The 21329-nt window shown below is 38.6% G+C and overlaps 2 protein-coding genes across 11 annotated transcripts; one reads left to right on the forward strand and one right to left on the reverse strand.

Annotated features, from left to right (window-relative positions):
• Positions 1 to 236: 236 nt before the first annotated feature.
• On the reverse strand, positions 237 to 7107 carry THNSL1 (threonine synthase like 1). 8 transcript variants are annotated; one of them, XM_065050769.1, is made up of 3 exons: positions 7034 to 7107; positions 3699 to 3862; positions 237 to 3208 (listed from the first exon to the last, which is right to left on the reverse strand). In XM_065050769.1, exon 3 carries the CDS (start codon positions 3144 to 3146, stop codon positions 918 to 920), a length of 2229 nt encoding a protein of 742 aa, XP_064906841.1. In that variant the 5' UTR covers positions 3147 to 3208; positions 3699 to 3862; positions 7034 to 7107; the 3' UTR covers positions 237 to 917. The 8 variants fall into 8 exon arrangements, with proteins under 8 accessions (XP_064906841.1, XP_064906842.1, XP_064906838.1 ...); XM_065050770.1 differs by having other exon boundaries at positions 237 to 3212; positions 7034 to 7101; XM_065050766.1 differs by having other exon boundaries at positions 6960 to 7093.
• ENKUR (enkurin, TRPC channel interacting protein) lies at positions 7089 to 21086 on the forward strand. 3 transcript variants are annotated; one of them, XM_065050771.1, is made up of 6 exons: positions 7089 to 7381; positions 8805 to 8870; positions 10722 to 10867; positions 13937 to 14163; positions 15862 to 16008; positions 20682 to 21086. In XM_065050771.1, exons 3-6 carry the CDS (start codon positions 10789 to 10791, stop codon positions 20853 to 20855), a joined length of 627 nt encoding a protein of 208 aa, XP_064906843.1. In that variant the 5' UTR covers positions 7089 to 7381; positions 8805 to 8870; positions 10722 to 10788; the 3' UTR covers positions 20856 to 21086. The 3 variants fall into 3 exon arrangements, with proteins under 3 accessions (XP_064906843.1, XP_005500857.1, XP_021141011.1); XM_005500800.3 differs by lacking the exon at positions 8805 to 8870 and having other exon boundaries at positions 7091 to 7381; XM_021285336.2 differs by lacking the exons at positions 7089 to 7381; positions 8805 to 8870 and adding an exon at positions 8933 to 10111.
• Positions 21087 to 21329: the final 243 nt, after the last annotated feature.

The following is a 21329-nucleotide window of genomic DNA, read 5'->3' on the forward strand; positions in this document are numbered from 1 at the left end:
GTCGTTTGTCCATCTCAACTGCGACACCTCTAAGATAAAACTTACATTCTCAAAGCTCAGGAGACAAGAAATAAATGTACATAAATAGTGAAATGTGGTTCTTATATAAGGAGACTGCTGCTACTACTAGCAAATTCTTCTATAGCATTAAAAAGGTTTCTAAAGCTGTAAATTCAAATAGAAAAGATCTAGGAAAGAGACTACAATACACTGGAGGAAGAGTCACATCTCAAAAATTATTAAAAATATCAAATTAAGGATTTTATTTTACACAGGAAAATATCTGGGAGAAAAAAAAAAATCTGAAAAATAACCAGATTTATATAAATGCTAGCTTCACAATACATAAAAAACATTATACAAGAATCTAACATACCACCAGACTGACTAGTTCAAGGATTAACAATACAAGTATACTTCAGACTTTGTAGTGAAATCAACCCTCATTAGTAACACACAAACGTCATTATAATACATTACCATATTTCAGTGCTCTAAGTGAGGTTAGTTAAAGTTGAACTAATCACCTATTAACCAAATGATCATATTATTCTCGCAACAAAACAAGAGCTATTAGTTTCGGAAAAGTCAGACTTCATTATCTTCCTCCTTCCACAGAGAATGCTTCAGGCTTGTGAAGAAGACAGCACTACCATGGAAAGCCAGCATTACTGCTGTCTCTACTATGCATGACCTGCAAAAAAGTATTCCAATCTTTTACACTCTCAATTCACAACCCTACATGACATCTACAAAAACTCTCAAGTGTTACTTACAAATACCATTCAAAACTTGATAACTGAGTGTAAAACTGTGGCTGTTACGCTGTGGCCTGGACACAAGCCAAATGAATCATGACCTTATTAAAACATGCAGATTGTTAAGAAGGTGTCACAATTGACACAGTGGACATCTGATCAATTACTCAAAACTTTCATAAAATGATTTTGAATTAAGGTTTCTATACAGGACATCAGCATACTCATATCAGCAGCACAGACTCGGTGATCCTCATTCCCCTTTTTTTTCAGGGTCTCTAATAGGCCCCGGTGGACCGGAGGCAGAGGGCTGTAAGAACTCAGCAAGTGAAGCTGACTTAATGGATTCTGTTTTATTTCTGCAATCTTCAAGGCCCTCAAGATAGCAGGTGCAAACTTAGAATAATGAGCCGTAGATGAAATAATATTTGGGCAAGTTCTGTCTTGTAATCGATCTGCGACTACTTTAGCAACAGCTGTGTGTGTATCCAAAATATATCCTGTAGTACTGTATACAGAGTGAATGGCAGCTAGACACTCCTCCTCAGAGCACCACCCAGCCACCACGTCCTGCTGAAGCTTTTCAAGTAGATCTTTCCGTAGCTGGAAGTGGCCCTGTTTTTCCAGCTGCTTATATAACTGTGTCACCAATTGTCCATCCTCATTTGCAATCAGGTGCAAGTAGCGCTCAAGATTGGAGGACTTCAAAATATCTACTGCTGGTGAAAGAGTGGGAATTAATTTTCTTCCCCTCAAATCATAAACACCTGTTCTTATGAAGTCAGTCAAAACATTATTTTCATTGGAAGCACAAATACATTTTCTAATAGGAATTCCCATCATTTTAGCATACAAAGCAGCCAGTATGTTGCCAAAGTTTCCTGTAGGAACGCAAACATCTACAGGGCTTCCAAAAGGAATAATATCTTGATGAACAAGGTCTAGGTATGCAGAGGCATGATAAATTATCTGAGGAAGCAGTCGTGCCCAGTTTATGGAGTTTGCTGCAGCTAAAGCCGTTCCATATTCTACTGTAAGAAAGCCAGTATAATCAGAATTAGTAAAGATTTGCTTTATAGCTGCCTGGCAAAAATCAAAATCAGATTTGACGCCTACTGACCAGGCATTTTCTTTCTGACAGCCAATCATCTGTGATTTTTGAATTGGGCTTACTCCATCCTCAGGAAAAAAATTCATCACAGCAATTCTCTGTTTGTCAGTGTCATGGAGACGACTAAAGCCATCTAGGACAGCACTCCCTGTATCACCAGAAGTAGCTACCAGAATCAAGTAATTGCAGCTTCTGGGAATGCAGTATGCAAATATATGTGGCACCATCTGCAATGCAAAATCTTTAAACGATGCTGTTGGTCCATGAAATAATTCAAGGAGAAACTGATTCCCTGCCAGATGCCTAACTGGGGCAATTTTAGAACAAGTAAAGTTTTCTCCATAAGCAGTTTCAATAATTTCTGCCAGCTTAGAAGCAGGAATATCAGCAGGATGTACGCATCCTTCTAATATCACCTGGGCTCTTTCAATGTAAGTTGCTTCTATTAGGCTTTGCCATTCTCCAGCAGTGAATTTTGGAAGTCCTCTCTCAGGAACAAAGAGTCCTCCATCAGGGGCTAAGCCCTCAGTAACAACGTCACTGAAGTATTTACGAGAGTTTTTCTCCATACTCCTTTCAGACCTACTAGACCTAGTCGAAATGAAAGTTTCCAGTTCTGAGTTTTGGTATCTCTTCACAGCATCAAGCACCTTTTCTGCTACAACCTCTGCTGCATTATCCCCTCCACAAAGAACACGGATGTCGTACCACCTTTTGTAGAACTGCTTCCTGAACTGAAGTATGTCCTTGAGAGAAACACCAGCAGACTGGCCCACAATGCGATCCACTGCCACTGATTTCAGCCTGCTCATAATGACTGTTGTGGGCACATCCAGATATACAACTATTCCGTTTTTCTTCATATGCTGCATGCCAGCAGAATGCATTGGATTGGACCCAGTAAGGGAAATGACACTTCCAGATGCTGAAAACTTCAACAGGGCTTTTCCTTCCTCCTCTAAAAATTGCTCATTACCAACATCCTGCAGTTTTTCTGACACGCTCATATTCCAGGTTGTTTCAAGGACATCATCATCTATGTCTATGACAGGGCAATCTAGTTTCTGACCTACTATTCTCCCAACCGTTGTTTTCCCAGCACCTGGAGGTCCCATCAGGATAATATTTTTGTTTCCAACAAGAGGATGGCTTGAGAACCATGACTTCCGTATCTGTGCAAATGCAACAGGTCTTGAAAGCATGAGTTTTAAATACATGCTTGAAACACTGTTTTGGGTGATTAGTCTTAAAGGCCAATACTGACAAACATGAAACATCTTCTGCTGGGTTGTTTTGTCTTTATTTTCTTTTTTTCAAGCCAACTTGATAATCCACTTACCTGCCTCAAAAAGAGAACAATAATTAGTCCTTCAGCAAACATCTAGGGAAAAAAGCTAAAGGATATGAAATTTAGAACAATTAGAATTCAAACATAAATTCAGTTACGACTTCATCAGTGTCAGGGAAGTGTTTTTCAGAACAAGACTCATTCCCCTCTCTTGAATAGGTCCAGCTGGCTTCCACTGACAAATCCAGCTTCAAACACTTCATGTCCTCAGGGTAAACAGAGATACGCACTACAACACTATTTGCAAATCATATTGTTTATAGGAATTCAAAACCAATTATTTTTTCCTCTATCAGAATTACTTTTAAGTATGCATTTACCAATAAAGAAGATTAACTAAATTACCTTTTGGTAATCAAAATGTTAAGAAAATATGCATTTGTCCCACCTCCCAAGATGCCTTTGATTTCTTATATTTTCTTTCTAAAAAAACCCAACAACAACAACATGCAGGACCGACTTAAATACATGGAAAACTCACAGACTTGTGCAACAGCAAGGCTGGAATAGTTGCATCCAATTCTCTTCTGAAGGGATGGCAAACCAAGCAAGTGATTTGTGAAGAACTCCTATACCAGAGTTGTAGTGAGTGCAGTTTGTGTATAGCACGAGAGAAAGAAAGACAATGTCATGAAGACACTTAGTCTGGGGAAAAAAAAAAAGGCACAAGGAAAGTTGGATCTCAAACAAAGACTAAGCACAAGAACGTGGTATTTTGTTTGCTTAGATAAATCAACACCAGTGTTACCATGAAATGCAGCACATGATTCACGCATGATGTTTAGGGCAAAGGGGAAAGGGTTCAAAATCTCCATAAGGCGGGGGGGAGGCAGAAATCAGCTCAAATTTGCACAGGAAATCCCTACAGAGTAATTTTTCATTTTAGGTAGGCAAACAAGTATCAATTTGTTATTGTTATTTATTCATTGTTCATGACAAAAAAACGCTTAAAGAAAAGCAACAATTAACTTCCTTTTAGGAAATTAATGAAATTTTAATGTAAAAATTCAACTTACTCATCAATTGTAAATATAAATATTTATCTGTAATTTGCAATATATATATAAATCAACATTTTTTAAAGACATTATTACTTTTAGTTGCTATAGTACACAGTACAAAGAGACTGTTGACTAAGTTACAAGTTGTACTTTTTTTTTTCTCATGGCACTGTAACATGTCACCAAAATGACAATCAGCAACTTCTAATAATTACATTTTAAAGATTCAATCTAGCTGCTCGTACCCCAGCATTTACTTTTAAGTGGTGTTTGTTTTTTTGTTTGGTTTGGTTCTTTTTGTGTGTGTGTGATTTTTGTAATTTGTTTTTGGTGGGGTTTTTTGGTGGTTTTGTTTGGTTGTTGTTGCTGGTTTGGTTGGTTGGTTGGTTTTTAGTTTATATACGAGCTACTTCTATTAGTGAAAAAAAAAAAAAAATTAATGAGAATGTGTTTCCCCATGTTAATCAAGCCAGACTAAATAAAACAATTAAAGGAATTCACTAAAGTCTAAGTTTCCAAATCCTTCAATTGTTCAGTGCCATTTCTCTGGACGCTCTCCAGTCAAACAGCCTTTTGTCACTGTGGAGAGCAGGAGGAGGCCTGGAATTGCAGTAAAGGCAAATGAGCACCAAATGGGAACTGCACCATCTTCCAAAGTCCTACTAATGATTAACCCATGTTTAGAGTTATCACAAGTTCTCTAAGACTCCACTGTTCCTCATCAGTATGCATGAGATCAAATTACTCCAGAGTCACAGGTCACAAATGTCAAAAATGAAACAGAATCTCAAGTTTTGTAAGGGTAAACCACAAGACTCTTCACTTCCAGATGCTTCTTGCTCTAGATTCTGCTCTGCTTCCCACAGTCTGTCTTCTACACTCTGCCCTCTTTACCAAGCTATTAGCATATGTCACAAAGTCAATGTACTTCTAAAAATGTAAATCTTTGCATTTGCTCACTTCTGTATGGAAAGATGAGCTTGCAATCAATAAGTCCCTGTGTTGGCACCCAGTGCTGTGATATGACGAACATGCTGTAATTACACAGCATAGATCAGAGTAAAATGATAAAGATGTCCATATCATACTGTACACTTTCCCAACCCCCGTGAAGTAGATGGGAATGGTCATGTGTAGATAAAATGTAAGGTTTTTGTAATAGTCAAAGAGAAAACAATCTGTGAAGAGCAGTTGTAATACCCAGTATCATTATAAAGCTATATTGTACTAGCAATGCGATCTAGTGAATACAAACATCCAGAGGAACAGGACCAGAAAGTGATACCTGTATTAAACATCTAGATGTAAATAACTTTTATCAGCATTTTTTAAAATTTAGAGACAATGTTTTAGTGATTTTATCTCTTGAATGGAAGAATCACTTCAAGCATTATGTATGAGCTAAGGGAGTACAAACCATGCCAAGCATAGCAGCCTCCTACCATGGCTAGTTACACTACAGACTCACTTTGAGGTGCAGGCACTCAGCACATGCTGCACAGCTGCTGACCATAACATCTGGATTGCTTTATGAGTCTAGGCCATAGGGACTTGCATCCCCCCACATTATAGGTGTAGACAAGAAAGGAACTAGACCCAGATTTCCGCAGTTGTAAGTTTATAATGTTTACATGAAGCTATGAGCAGTCTATGGTAATGTTTGAAATCAGCTTGGTTAATCTGGTGCAAAAATTTGCAGGGAATTTATTTCTTCTGCTGCTCAATCAGTTTTACCCATTCCAGTGTAATTGGTTTTTGCACCATATAAAGTATATTTACACAGAAGCTTGCAAACATTGAATTAAACTGTTTCTTTGAAACCATTTTTTATTCATTTGAAAAACCTTACTGTAAAAACAGCTCAAACTAGACTTTATATCTTGTAGAGTTTACCAGTCTAGTTAGAACACCAAGCCATCCAACTCTAGATATAGCTAATTCTCCTAAAAGAGTGCTGTGGGTTTTTTTGTAGCAGAGCTTGCATCTGTACCTCCAATTAAATTTTAAGTTTTGACAATACACCTTGACCCTTCAGCAGCAAATATCCACAATTTTAACAGACAAGAGTTACAGTGAAAACTGAACTTTGCTACTGGTATAAACACAACGTTTGCAACAACGTAACACATGGTTAAAAATCAGTAAGGCATCAGTGGCAGTTTGCAGCTGTCAAAGACCTCGCAGTAGGTCAAGACTGATAATTATCATATTTCAAAACTGTTAGCACATGACAACTTCCATTTGACTTTCCTCAGAGCTTTTAAGCAGAGAAAAAATAAATAATCCCAAGTAACCCACTCGACTCTAACCTTCTCACGATCACCCCACAGACCAAGATCCTGCGGAGGATCCAGTGGAGGTTCCCGCCTCAGCCCCGCGCTCCCCCTAACCCCTTCGACGCCCCAAAGGTGTCAAAGCCCGGGTAGGACGAGGGGCAACAGCGCGGAGAAACGCGACATCACAGGGCCGGGGCAGTCGCGTTTCCCCCAACCTGGGCTCCCACCTCCCCGGGGGAGAGGCGGACGCCCTCGCCCTACCCCGTTCCCGAGGCCCGGCTGGGCCCAGTTCCGTTAGGTCCGGCTCGGTTGGGCCCGGCCCGGCTCCACGCGCCCTCAGACGTACCGGCGCGAGCGCGACAGCTGCCACGGGCACCGCGCGCGCCTCACGCGGCCACCAGCCCCAGCCCCACCACCCGCTTCCCACCGCGCATGCGCACCCGCCTGCGCGCCCCACCCCCTCACCACTCCGTCCTCGGCCGCGACGCACGCGCAGCCCAGCCGTCTGGCGCGCCCCGACTGCGCCCTGTGGGCTTCACCTGCGCGAAGTGCGCCTGCGCGGGTGCCGCGCGGCCCTAATAGCGAGGGTGCCTCCACGGCCGGTCCCGCCCTGGCGGAAGCGGGACGGCGTAGGTCCCGCCCCCTCCCGGCGCTGTTACCTAGCAACAGGTTTCCCCTGGTAACTGCGGAGACAACACTGTGCGGGGTCGGGCGGGAGGGAGCCGGGCGCTGGAGCGGGCCGAGGAGCGACGAAACGCGAGGAAACGCGAGGTGGGCGCTGCCCCGCGTGCAGGGACCCCAGGCCGGAGGATGGCGGCGCAGTGTGTCCAGAACAGTATCGATAACCTTCTGCCCCGCCTGGAGGAGAAGTCTGTCAAACCTCCCAGGTACGTGGGTGTGACAGCACCACTTGCAACACATGGTGACTGGTTCTGGCAAATAACAGGTATTTTAAAAAAAAAAATCTAGTTTCTTGCTTAGTTATTGCTCCTCCTAATGAGTCACCTCACACCTCAGGGTTCACAGCCGGCTCCATGAGCTGGTGATTCAGTTTGGTATCTTCAATACCATAGAAAAAGAACCTACAAAGCACTCGTTGCAAGCAGAGGAAATTACATGACATCTTTGCTGTTCACACAACAATTTTTCAGTGAGCAGCTGTGGGGTTTTTTGTTTTTTTCTCAGTGCCACACTTCCATTCTTTTCATGTGTCAGGTACACCTTCTGACATTATTTCTTTTGCTTCTCTTTCTATTTCCCTACCTTAAAAACATTAAAAATGCCTTTGACCCCCTAGTATTAATTCCTCTAAGAGTTTTTGTAAAGTTCTTATTTGATAATTATGCAAACCTATGGTATTTTCTTCAAGTCTCTATTTCTTTATATGAAAGGCAGTTGTTACATTACTGTTTTACTGAAAATGCTAACTGTAGGTCGTAACTCAATAGCTTTAAAGTGAGTAAAAATATCGGTGACACTCCTCAGCAGAACAAAGATAGTTACCCCTTTTCAGGTAAAAGGGTTCAGACCTATGAGATTTCCAGTTCTGAACCTTTTCCATGTAAAAATAGATAATACATCTTCTTTTGTTTCCAATGTGAATGAAAAATGATTTTGGCAGACAGACGGAAGTGAAATGATAGTGTGGCAAGGCGCACAGCACACTGAATCCATTCCTGTCTTAATACCATTCAGGGATTTGAATATTGCGTGGCCATCAGGTTCAGTTTAGGCAAGAGATTCTCTAGGTTGGATACAATCTGACTAAATCCCCTTTTGATCTCATTGACTTCTCACCCCACTTATCCAGCTGGTAACAACAGTGATGAACCTGGTTAATAGCATGATCTGACCAGTTGTAACTAATGCATACAAAAACTAGTTGTTTATTTGTTTGTTTCCAAATGAAATCATATGTATTTCACTCTCAACTGACCAGGTAGTACTCAGGAAACCAAGGCAAGCATCCTGATTTTCCCCAACTTTGATGTACCAAGGTCCCTAAGGAATAGTAACTGTCTTCTTAAAAATACATTGTCTTTTCTCCCCTTGCGAAATAATGAATGGACTATACTCTCAAGTCACCCATAACCATGTTTTCTTCCTTGCAGCCCTATTTGTTATTGGTGTGTGACAGTATTTAGCCACTTTCTTGGCCTGAAAAGTAACTGAAAAAATACAACTGCCACATCTCTTTGTCCAAAAGAATGCCTATGGCTGTCTACAAAAGGCATCTTTAAAAGACAACTTTAAACCATATGCCAATATGTAATAAACTCAATACCTTCTCCTTAACTTTCTCATTCCAAGGCTGTGTGAACCCTACTAGGTCCAACTTTCTCTACTGTGTGGCTATAATGCCACTCCTAGTAAATGGTGAGTAATGCAATAATTTATGATTGTGGTGGGTTTGTGCCTATCTCTTGGCTGTTGGCCATGAATTTAACAGAAAAAAATAAGGAAAACCTCATTCCTTATAATTAGAGGTATTTCTGGAATTGTATGTAATCTCATGTACATAATCCTCTTATTGATTTTGGAGATCAAATCTCCAGAAGACAAAATATCTCCACATTTTTAATGAAATCTTCTTACATTTTCTGATGTTGTGATCAAATACAAATACATGTCTTGGACATTTGCAGCTCATATATAAAAGCTTTTTTCAGTGTTATTACCATGACTGTCTTTCCCTGACCCAGCATTACATCATTCCTTTCATCCTATTACAGTATTTCTGTAAAACAGGTTGCATTATGTGTAGTCTTTTTGTTATTTTTTTCCTTACCTGGAAACATGGTATAGTTTTTTCATACACACTTATGGCTTTTTTTTTTTTTGTGAAAGAAGAGAACAACTGTTCATCAGCTTTTGTCTACCGTAAATGAATATGCCATGTTTTCTAAATATAGGCAGATTTTAAAAGGTACAACACGGTAGCCTTAGCTTCAGGAACAGGGAGTTCTGCTCCTTCAGGAAAACATCTGTGACAGCTCAGTCCTTCAGAGAGAGGCAAGTTGCTGCTAATCAGCTAACAATCAGCAGTTGGCTTCTTTTGGGGAACATGTTTGCATACTTGGATTAAAGCAGAAGTTACAGTGCCATATGCAACATTACACCAGAACAGCAGTGTGTACATACCCTGTACATACAGCTTTTCATGTCTGAGCTCCTACTGATTTTCACATTAGCCATTTCAGTTAGTGCCAAAACCACCACTGATTACACAGGATCGTAGTTTGGATCTGTGTAATATAAGAAATACACAGTTTGCTCTGCTGTTCCGGAGCAGTCATCAATCTCATCTAATCTCTTATAATAGTCTGTAACAGATGGTTCAACGGGAACATTGAGACAATGGCACAGTGGACTGTATCGAGATAAACTGATGATCAAGGACATTCTGTCCAACTCTCAACTACGTTTGACGTATTTTCTAAAACACGAGGTTTTGCATACCTCTAAAATACGTTTCATCCCATAGAGTGAAGCAGTGAATGTTCTCATTATCAATACATCTATTTTGAAGCCAACTGAGCTTTTCCTTACATGTGTTTGATTGCCGTGTAAGGCCCTACAGTGTACTGCAACTGCAGCTTCTGGAACAGCCGAGATAGGTACGTTGGCATTTGCATCTTTCCTATACTACAAACTTTCAAATACAGAAAATCTGGAAAAGTAGGTTCATTATTACTGTTTTTCTATAGATGCACAACAGCTGCATTTTTTGGTGCATTTTTGAACAAAACAAATAGCCACCTTAAAAAAAAAAAAAAAAAGACTTGTAAAAATTAAGTTAATTAAAAAATAAAGACTAAAGTGTATAATACATAACCTCATAAAAATAATTAATTAATGCAAGTAAAACGCAAAGCAGTTTATTTCCAAAATTTAGGATTTGTTGAGTTTCAAAATGTCTGTGTTCAGTATTTCTATGAACAGTGCACACAGGAACCATTTTCCAATATGTGACAATACTGACCTTGGAGCACCAGAGAGGAAGGAAGAATCAAGCTAACTTCAGAATCAGAAGTACAAGTTGTCAGTGAAGTGCTGGGCTTAGTGTTAGTGTGGAGGTTGTGTGAATGATGGCCTTTATTTGGCAGAGAGTACAAAACAAAATAGGCTTTTGGCATGAACTACTGCAAAAATCTATATTATTTGAAGAAGTATTTTTAATATTTTTCTGACCTTTAACTTCTTTATGGCTATTTTTTAATGTCTAAGGTATATATCCACTTTTCGACCATCCGTGAAATGTGAAGCAGCAAAAAATAAGGCTCAGTGCAAAACTATGGGACCAGCAAAAGTTGCAGTGCCAACTCCAAACAACTTTCTGCAGAAACATTCAAAGGAACCCAAGCTACCAGCAAGTAAGTGTACACATGCAATATATGAAATGTAATGATATTTTTTTAAATTTCAAAATTGATAATATTAATATTGAAAGTAACAGTTGTGGAGAATAACTAAAAAAATATATATTTTTTTTTGTATGCTGGGGCAGTTTCCACTTTTCCTTTTAGAGTATCTATGATACCAAAGTTATTTCTCCATTTTATAAAAAGATTTCTTATTTATTGTATAAAATGCTGAAAAAAGCAACAGGGAAATGATGTATGTGATGAGCAAACACAGTAAGCATTTACTGTCATGTGATACAAACCCAGCTGAAACACAAAGAAATATTATCTCTTTGGGCTGCAGCTATTCAGATGTCGAAGATGTGTTGATGATACGTGCTATCCTGCTGACATTTCAATTACTAATTATGTAGTTTAGATTTGTACACCATTCTTTTCTGCAACTGATTATTAATATCAAAGTAAATAATATGAATGGGGGTATTAAAAGTGAATTTTTTTAATGCTTTAAGAGATATGGGAAAAGTATGTGTGCCTTTCTTGACGCTATAACTAACATAGAACTTTTCAGCATTCATCGTGAGTTCTTAATCCCATAGCATTAAATTGGCTGGCAGTTTTCAAAGCATAGAATTTTTTTGAGAGCTACATGTCATGGAAATAAGAAAATTGGAATATTTTGTTGCAAAATGCATCCTATCTTTGGGCAGAAACCATAAGTCTAGGTAAAAGGAGCTGACAGTTCTAATGCTCAGCCTCATGGCTTGTTGTGCAAGGGTGGAATTACTTTCCTAGTGCTGTTGGAGTTCTAAGTGCATTCCTGTCAGAATTTGTAATTGAGTTCTAAAGTTTCAGCTTGAAATTGTTTTTAGCCTGGAAAAATAGAAAAGCACTGTCTAAGAGAACGTAGGAGCCCAGCACCCAAATTTGCACGTCACATGCAAGTGGCTTTAGCACTGAAAATACAGGCTGTCCCAGGAGGCTTTGGAGGCTTTAATGCTTCAGGCAATATGGCCTATTAGAACCTTAAGATTAGCTTTGGTCCCAGAGGTCCTGTGGACATCCTTGGTCATTTTTGAATAAAGTCTTCACTTTTTCAGGAAACCTGAACAGCAAGTGTAATACTTAATGACACCTGAGCATTGCTATAATAGTGTTTTAGATGTGTGTAGGAAAGAAGATTGATTCACCAAAAACGTGGAACAGTCTATGAGATCCCTTTTAAGTACCTGTGTTATAAAATTATCTATTTCATATTTGCTATATATTGAGATACAGCACTCTGACCCATTTTTCTCAGACAAGCAGTTCACAATATTTCAACTTGTTGATTCAGGGCTTCATAACAGCAATATGTGCTTGGGTGTTTGTATTTGGAGTCAATGTATCAGAGCCTTAAAATGACTATGCCACATCATAACTTTGATCCAGACTAGTAATTTCATTGCCATGATTAGACCCTAACAGGTCTTCACAGAGAACTGCATCATTAACTCAGGAAGTTCTTGTACCTTTGTTGGATGGAATTTCATACCTACCGCAGAGAAGTTACACAGCTTAATCACCTCTTTTAAAGCATAGTTCTTTCATCACTTGGAATTTGACCAGTTGTTGGTTGTCTGAATGGGATTATGTCATTGTCTTTATGGTATCTGTGCCACCTTCAAAACTGGCTTTGATACAACTAGTTAAAAAATAGATTGCAAGGACATAACAGAAAGATCTTTTTTTTCCCCTAAAGTCTGGGATAATGTAATTCTTTTAAGAGTCTGATTACTCATCACTTGCTTAGAAAAGGTGTGTTTCTTAACCTTCAGCTGTATCTTTTTCTATTACTGGACTCTAGTATTCATTTTAACTAAGCTTGGTTGCTGGCTCCAGAAGTGGGGGCTCCCAAAACAGCAAGTGTGCACCAGTGTACTGCAGATAAGGGTGAACCAGTGCTCATTGAGAAGCTTCAGAGATCTTGTTTCCAAAAGGATATCCTAAGAGAAATAGTTAAGTCTGTGTGTCCTACAGTACCACGTTATGACAAGCTATCAGGTTGTAAAAACAAAATCCAGGAAAGCTCTGGTTCATGGAGTCAGTATCAGGAAACCAGCTGTTGTAGGAAAGAGCTCTGTCACATGTGATGTTACATTTATTTTCTACCAAAGAAGAACATGAACTCGGACAACCTGAATCAAATCATTATCTCTGATAATGACTGTGAGTCACAGTTATATCTAGTGGGAAATATGGTGGGAAATGAATTGTCTTTCATCACTCACCTGAAGTCAGACTACTTGGGAGACTACTGAATTTCTGTTGGTGCCTTGGAGAAAAGACAGCCTGAAAAAGGAAGAGTTTTGATATTCTCTGGAGAAAGGACTGTGAGTAGTTGTTGATGAGTGTTAGGGAGGAGCAAGAGCAGGGCTTTTCCCTAAGAGGAGGTGAGGCAGAAACTGAGGGCAACCATAATGCAGGCTGGGCAATAACCTCACCAGGAGAAGGGCCAGTCCCACCACAGCAGAGGCAGGCAAGCAGAGCAGGGTGGAGACAAAAATATGTACTATCAATGGCCTAGTGACCATCAGAGAAATTGGGGTAAGGGGCTGAGTCCATCCACTGATTCCACACAGCTCTTCAGGAGCAGCACTGGGGGCTGGCACAGCTGAGACAGCTCAGCCAGGCACTGACAGCCCAGGGCTGAGCTGAAATGGGGTTCCTGAGCCCAAGGGTGTGGGGTGCAGGGCCATTAGTGCCCTAACATCAAGCATCCCTAGTAAAAGTAGTTTTAATTACATTTGAAAAAGGTCCTGTACTACTGCAGTTGAGAGAAAATGTGTGGCATATTATAAGGCAAACCCATCTAAAACAACATAGTATTTCCTAGGTTATGAAACCTCTGTTACGCCAAACAAGCATGCTCATTTTCATCATAGTACATTCCTAGTCAATTATTTCATTGTAGATACAGTTGGTTTCTATTTTTATGTAATTTTGTATGTAATTTTTCCCTTTCGAAAAATGTAATAACATTAAATTGCAAAGCTCTTCATGGTTATTGCTGAGAATGTTTACATGCTCAATTCACAGAAAAAAAAGAACAGAATAGTAAGAAATTGCCTGCCTTATCAGTGCCACGGAGGACAGATCGCCCAGTTATGGGAATTCAGAGTAAAAAGAATTTTATAAATACAAATGCAGTTGCTGCTATCAAGGGATTGCCTAAAAAGCCTCAACCTATTTATGTTGATAGAAGACAGGGAGATAAATATCTACTTGAACCTTCAGGACTTGTTCCAAAATATATTAAAAAAAAGGTAAGTTTTATTAAGTTATAGTGGAAATACTAGTAGCAATGCCTATTTTAGATTCTCTATTGCATTATCCTATGAAATGTTTATGATTCTTTTTGGGATGTTTAGATGCTGCTGCTGTTTGTGGTAGACCTTTGAAATTCAAGAAGAAATCCCTGGCACTAGAGTTGTGCCGTGCCTTTCCTCTGTATTCCCTCGCTTATGCTGTCAGCAAAAATTGGGATAATGATGCTACTAAAGCAATAGCATATGTGTTTCACTGGGAACCCAGGGAGTATCTAATGGGGGGGGAAATGGAGTTCTATGATGAATGAATGCTGGCTCTTTAGGAGAGACAGGCAGGGAAGGGGTGGCCCTTTGGATGAAGAAGCTGTTCAAATATATAGAGCTCTTCTATGGAACAACAGCAACATGCTGGTTGAGCTTGTGGGTCAGGATCAGAGGAAAGGCCAGTTAGTGTCAAAAGCGTGTTTGTTGTGGACTATCTAATCAGGTGAGGAACTGGATGAAATCTCTTTAAGCACTTTGAGGAAATCTTCAGATTATAGTGCAGCTTCTTACAGAAGACTTCACCCTCCTTGATATCTGCTGAAAGGACGACATAATGGCATAATGGCAATCCAAAAAGGTTCCTGGAGCATGTCAGCAACAGCTTCTTACCACGGTTGGTGGATGAGCCAACCAGTGGTCATGCTCTTCTGGTTCTGCTACTTGAGAAATGAGAAAGAACTGGTTGGAGGTGTGTTAATAGTAGTCTTGGCTGCATGGGCCATGAAGTAGTTCAAGATCACCTCCTCCTTGGGGAGGCAGGTGGTAATGTATAGACCCTGTACTTCAGGAGACCAAACATCAGCTTCTTCAGGGAACAAGAAGGTAGGACCCTGTGGGAGACAGCTCTGAAAAGCAAAGGAGCTTGAGAAAGCTGGCATGCCTTTAAGGACAGCTTCCTCCAAGTATAAGGACAGTCCGTTCCACTACTCAGGAAAACAAGACCTATCAGGAGTTTGACTTATCTAAATAGGTAACTCATGACAGACCATTCTGCAAAAAGAGACATGGCATATGACATAACTAATAGTTTCTGGCAGAGCTAGACAGGCTTCATATTAGAAAGGATGTAAGGCAAAATAGATGTTTTCCCCCAAGTACATCTGGGATATTCAGAAATTATCTTTCCTTCTAGAAACACAGTTCTGCCACATCCAATATGGGGTAGTTTATCATTTTTAACTAGCCCAATTTTCATGTATGTGTTAAACACTATTTACTCTTTTCTGTGGCATGCAATGTTCAGCAAAAATCAGGATACAGAAAGACCTTTCCAAGAAAGTATTTAAAGAATGTGTTTCAGAATGTAGAATCTGACACCATGTAAATTTGTAAAATAGTTTGCTGTCATTAACAGGTTTCAAACTCCTCACTCAACCATCAATTCTTATAAATAGATGATTTGGTTTCTGGATTCTGTTGTTTTCCAAGGTTGCAAAAATAAAGTGAGGGTAATTGTTTATATTTTTTCCTCAGGCTACAAAGACAATCATGTTTGATACTCTAAGAACACAGTGATTTAAGATTTTATTGCTCAGTGGCACAAAATTCCATTTCAAGCTGTCTTTGCAAATGTAATATATTAGGGAGACAGGTATGTCTCTGTTTCCTTCTTAAAAGAACGTATAAGAAATTCTTTCCTTACTCTTATAGGATTACGGTATTACACCAAAATATGTAACACAGAGAAATGAAGAAACAAAGAGAGCTCAGGAAGAATATGAGGCCAGGATCTTGGAAGATCTCAAGAAAAGAGCCATGAAACGGCTATCTGATGATGAAAGGAGAAGTCTTCTGCAGGTGCATATTTTGATTTAGGGTAAATGCTAACATATACAAAAGATTAATTTGGTAACGTAAGTCCACATCAATAATAAAAGTATACTAGATTTTTCCAGTGAGGCAAAGGAGTCAGCTCCTTTTTCACTAGATGGAGCTGTAGAACAGTTGTAAACTGAACTGAAGGGAGCTGAACTAGCTGCAGTTTTAGTCCACATTTACTAGTATTTCAATTCTGTTACATTTCTGTCCCCCTTGATGACTTAGAATTTCAGTGAAACCTCAAACAAATGCGGAAAATCACCTATATGGATTTAGTGACAGTTCTGACTCTACTTGCAAATCACAGAAAAATACAAATTGCCTTTTTTTTTTTTTTTAATTTCCTGATGCATAACATTGCCACTTTTATTGGCAGTTTCTGTCTTCACATTGTGACCTCACTGACTAAGCATAAGGTCATTCTTTAAAATGTGGCAAAACCAGAAAACAGAATTAAATTGCAAAACGTTCATAGAACTATGACTGGAAAAAACTATTTGGTTAAGCTGTTTTGGATGCTGTCTTTCATACAGTTTTAATTGCACAAGGTTTTCTAAAGATAAATAATACCACAAAATAAGTAGAGCAGAAAAGAGACATTTTTAAAGTATATCCAGTCCTTGAACTGGAATTTCTCATGACAACATTTTAGCCAAATTTCCTATGAAAATTAGGCATATTTTTTTTGTGATATCTGTTTATCAGTCTGTCCCTTAATAACTTGATATTGGCAGCCACCTGAAAGAAATTAGATGGATGGACATCTCCAAGATGCTAAATTCCCACCAAAAAAGCCAGCAGAAAATCTAGAGAGAAAACACAGTGTCTAACTCACTTGCAAAGATTAGCTGGTTAATCAGCAAACTCCATAAAAGCAAGCACAATGGTGTCTCTTGCATATGCAGCAAGAGGTAGAAACTAGGAAGGAGTATGGGAGAGAGGTGAGAGTATTGCATTGATAGCGATATAAAGAACATAACAGCAAGGGTGAAGATTAAGGTATTTTTATGGGGGGAAAGGCATGGGACAAGCCAATAGTCCAGGAAGTTAACTGTGCAGCATATATATATGTGCAAAAGACATGTGAGTTCAGCTACTTGGAGTTTCGCACTTAGTTTGATTAAAATTATGTTGTGTATTTTTAAAATATGAGAGTGCACTGAAGTATTTTTAATTGAAAAGGTTTTAGATTGTTTTCATTAAATCGGTATTTTCTTTTAAATTTTTCAAAAAAGTTTGCTCTTTCATGGGCCACACTACTTATACAGTTATATTATCAGGAGGAATTGGTGTCCTCAGGGTATGTGGCTTCTATCCAGTGCTCAGCTATAGACACATGGGAATTCCTGTCTTTTAAAATAATCGACATTGCTAGTGAGCACATGTGCCCTATCTGATTTGAAAGAATACGTGGCAATAGATGTCTGAAAACGAAATCAAGCCTCATGAACTTATGAAAATAAAGGGAAAAAAATTGTGCCAACATTTTTTGAACTCTTTCTTCATTGTGCTCAGTTTGGTTGGGATTTTATAAGAATGAAAGAGCATGTTTATAAATACAGTACATATTTCTCACTGATCCAGCATGTATTAGAATTTCTTATATAGAGTTATTCAGTTTGTGATCTAGCCCATAGCAACAGTGCTCAGCATATTACATTGTAGTCAGAAGAACTGTGAGGGAGATTTTTACATAGGGAGTCATAACGTGCTTTTGATCTCTCCACTCTCTAGGGATAGACTAGATTGTAATGAGTGCATGCTCTGATGTGTTTTAAAACTCACTGTTTTCAGTGATTTTCAAACCAGTTTTTACTAATGTACACAAAGAAGTATTATTTGAAAGAAGATATGAATGACTCTTCTATGAAAGTTTTGGAAATGCTGTATTGATTTTCATTACTATATATTTGTAAACTATACCTGATGTCTGGTAGACTAAGAGCTTTATTTAAATACTTGACAGGCTTGGATTGCAAAGACAAGTAGTATTATAAGACAGAAAATAAATAGCCTTGTTGCTCTTAGTTTCACATGTTAAGGTAGGGTTTTTAAATTTATGTAGATATTGGTAGATGAAGCTTGTTGGAATAACCTTTATGGACAACACTTATATGCTTAATATAAATACGCAAAAAGCATAAATAGCTATGTAATAAATACGCTGCTTTGAATCAGTAAAATATTACTTCATGTTAAAAAGTATGTTTTTCTTAGTATTGGCGGGGAGAGCTCATTTTTCATAGAATTGTAGAATCGTCTTGGTTGGAAGAGACCCTCAGGATCACAGAGTCCAACCATAACCTAACCTAACCTAACCTAACTCTGGCACTAAACCATGTCCCTAAGAACCTCATCTATGCACTTTTTAAACACCTCCAGGGATGATGACTCCACCATTTCCCTGGGCAGACTGTTCCAATGCCTGACAACCCTTTCCGTGGAGAACTTTTTCCTAATGTTCAATCTAAACTTCCCCTGGTGCAACTTGAGGCCATTTTCTCCTGGCCTGTCACTTGTTACTTGGAAGAAGACACCAACACCCTCCACACTATAACCTCCTTTCAGGTAGTTGTAGACAGCAGTAAGGTCTCCCCTCAGCCTCCTTTTCTCCAGGCTGAACAGCCCCAGTTCCCTCAGGTGCTCCTCATCAGACTTGTGCTCCAGACCCCTCACCAGCTTCATCACCCTCCTCTGAACTCTCTCCAGCACCTCAATGTCTTTCTTAGGATGAGATGCCCAAACTAAAGACAGGATTCAAGATGGGGCCTCACCAGCACTGAGTACATACAGTGGACATACAGTGTTCTGTTCATACAGTAGACAAAATCAGATAACTTCTTAGGGATGTCTTTGAGTTCTTAAATAGAAGCAGCAATCTTCAAAGCTAAATCTGTATTAAGAATAATTCCTCTAAATTTAACTTCAGTATGTTAGTCAATTAGCCAGTCTGGGAGAAAAGGTGCTTAACAATAGAGGAGAAGGACATCAGGTTGGAGATCATAACGTGCCATAAATTCAGCATGTCAGTTGAATCAGCTTTTATTAATGGAGGAGAACTGAAAACTTTAGTTTGCAACTTCAGTTCTTCATTTTTGAAGATACTTTGTGATCTCCCCTAAGGAAACAGAACTGAGAGCCAAAAATGTTTTTGAAAAGTGTTTTCTCACTAATAGCCATATTGTATTAATATTACTCACTGATTGCTGCGTGAGTTCCTTTTAGTAGGTGTGATTATTAAGTTCACCCAAATAGTTTTCATTAGGAAATTTGGTACAAAGAATAAACTTTACTAAATCCTCATGTATGCTTGTATAGGATGTGTAGATTTGTATTATCCTTTTGAGGAAAGTAAGAGCAATTGTTGCAGTAACTATGAGGATGTAAAGACAATTTAAAAATTTTGTTTCTCTACCACAGTCTAGTTCTGTTCAGCATGTATTGTTAGATAAAAGTTTGTCTATGATATTGAATTAATAGGTTTATGAGTACATTTCAGGTAATTGTGTGGGGTTTTTGAGGCAGGGTTTTAGTCTTGGGCTTTCATATACGGAAGATACAGTTCACTTTGTCTAGTAAGGCAATTATTTGCGTAGCAGCATTCAAGAGAGGTGGCAGCTATTGAAATTAGCGTTGACAGGGTCAGTGACAGCTAGCTTGTTTTGTCCAAATGATAAATAAGTTGCAGATAGATGTTATCATAAATGTAGATTAGGAAGGGAATGCAATCATTTAGAATTTCTTCGAAGTAATTTGCAGAAATTAAAATATTTAGGATCAGTTTGGTGTTCATGGTCTGAGCAAAGTCTCAATTATAGAAAATGAAGCTGGTGGTGAGATGAACTGAAACTGCCATTGAATTTTGACTGAAGTTCCAAGAATTTGTAGTCTTGTGATTACTTAATGTAGGTAACACCACTGTGTGACATGGTGATATCTGTGGTAGCAAGGTTGCTGTTTATGTGGAAGTGGTTGCTGTAGTGCAGTTTGTAAGATATCTCCTGTTGCATTTTGGAGAAGAAGAGGCATTTGAGTGATACAAGTTTAGAGGCAGCTTTTATGAATCCTAGTAGTTCCTCGATGAGCATACTAGAATTAGAAACTATGGAGCAGTCCAAGTTGCCTACTTGAAGATCACTGAAAACACAGAAAGTCCCTTATATGGAATAAGGAAGAGTCACGCTTCATTTACCTTGAGCAGTTTTTCTTGAAGATAGTGAGGACTGGAAACGAAGTATACAGGCTTCCTTGTGTTCCTGGTAGGCTATGGAGTTGATTGTTAGTCATATTGACATTCTTTTTTCCACTTAATCATTTTTGTAGCTCATCCTTCATTAACTAGTTTAATTATTGTTTTGTTGCCTCCTAAAGACTGTAATTTTTCTCTCCAAGGCACAGAGTTTTTTAAAGACCATTTTTATATTGCATCAGAATGAGTAAAAATTATTTCCATTTCATCTACTTTGACTTTTAAGAATTTAATTAATTTGGTCCAATTACGATGATTAAACATTATCCATGTATTTATTATTTTAACATTGAAGTGACACTTATCAAATGTAATATTAACAAAAAACCTTAAGTAGTTTATGTGCATATGAAAATTTAGTGAAGTTTTTCTCATATATTTTCTTTTCTTGTAATGGCACTAGGGACTGAAAAAGCACTGGGAGGAAGTGTATCATGAATTTCAGGGTCTTCCAGTACAAATAGACACTGCACCCAAGAAGCTACATAAGGAAAAGCTGGAATTACAGATGAAACAACTGGAGCATGACATAGAAGTAATTGAGAAGCACAAAGTTATCTACATTGCAAATGAGTAAGGAATGTTTTTCAGATATTGCCTCTTTCCTCCTTTTTCTCTATCCCTACATCTCCAGGAACCACCCCCTAAATTCTCAGAAGAAATTGACACCGCCAACTATTCAGAAAGACATATTCAACGAATATAACTATGTAGCTGCTTAGAAAACTTGTTACATATAGCTCTCATCTGTGTAATTCACAAAACGTTTTGAAATTCTTAATTAAACTTTGAGTATTAAACCCATGAATTTAATCTATTATTCTTTGTATTTTTATTAACTACTAAGATTTCCATAAACATCATACAAAAAACATAAACAATACTATTTCATATGTTTGAAGCACTTCTTTCTTTGCATAGCCAAAACAAAGTGAAATAATTGGCTGGTGAAGACAGCTTGGTAAATATAACTACAGGGTGGGATGGCTTCTGGACTAGTTATTAAAGAGCTGTTATGCTTTACTTAAAATCCTGAGTGATTGTATTTCTA

This window comes from Columba livia, chromosome 2 (assembly GCF_036013475.1).
Source record: "Columba livia isolate bColLiv1 breed racing homer chromosome 2, bColLiv1.pat.W.v2, whole genome shotgun sequence".
NCBI lineage: Eukaryota > Metazoa > Chordata > Aves > Columbiformes > Columbidae > Columba > Columba livia.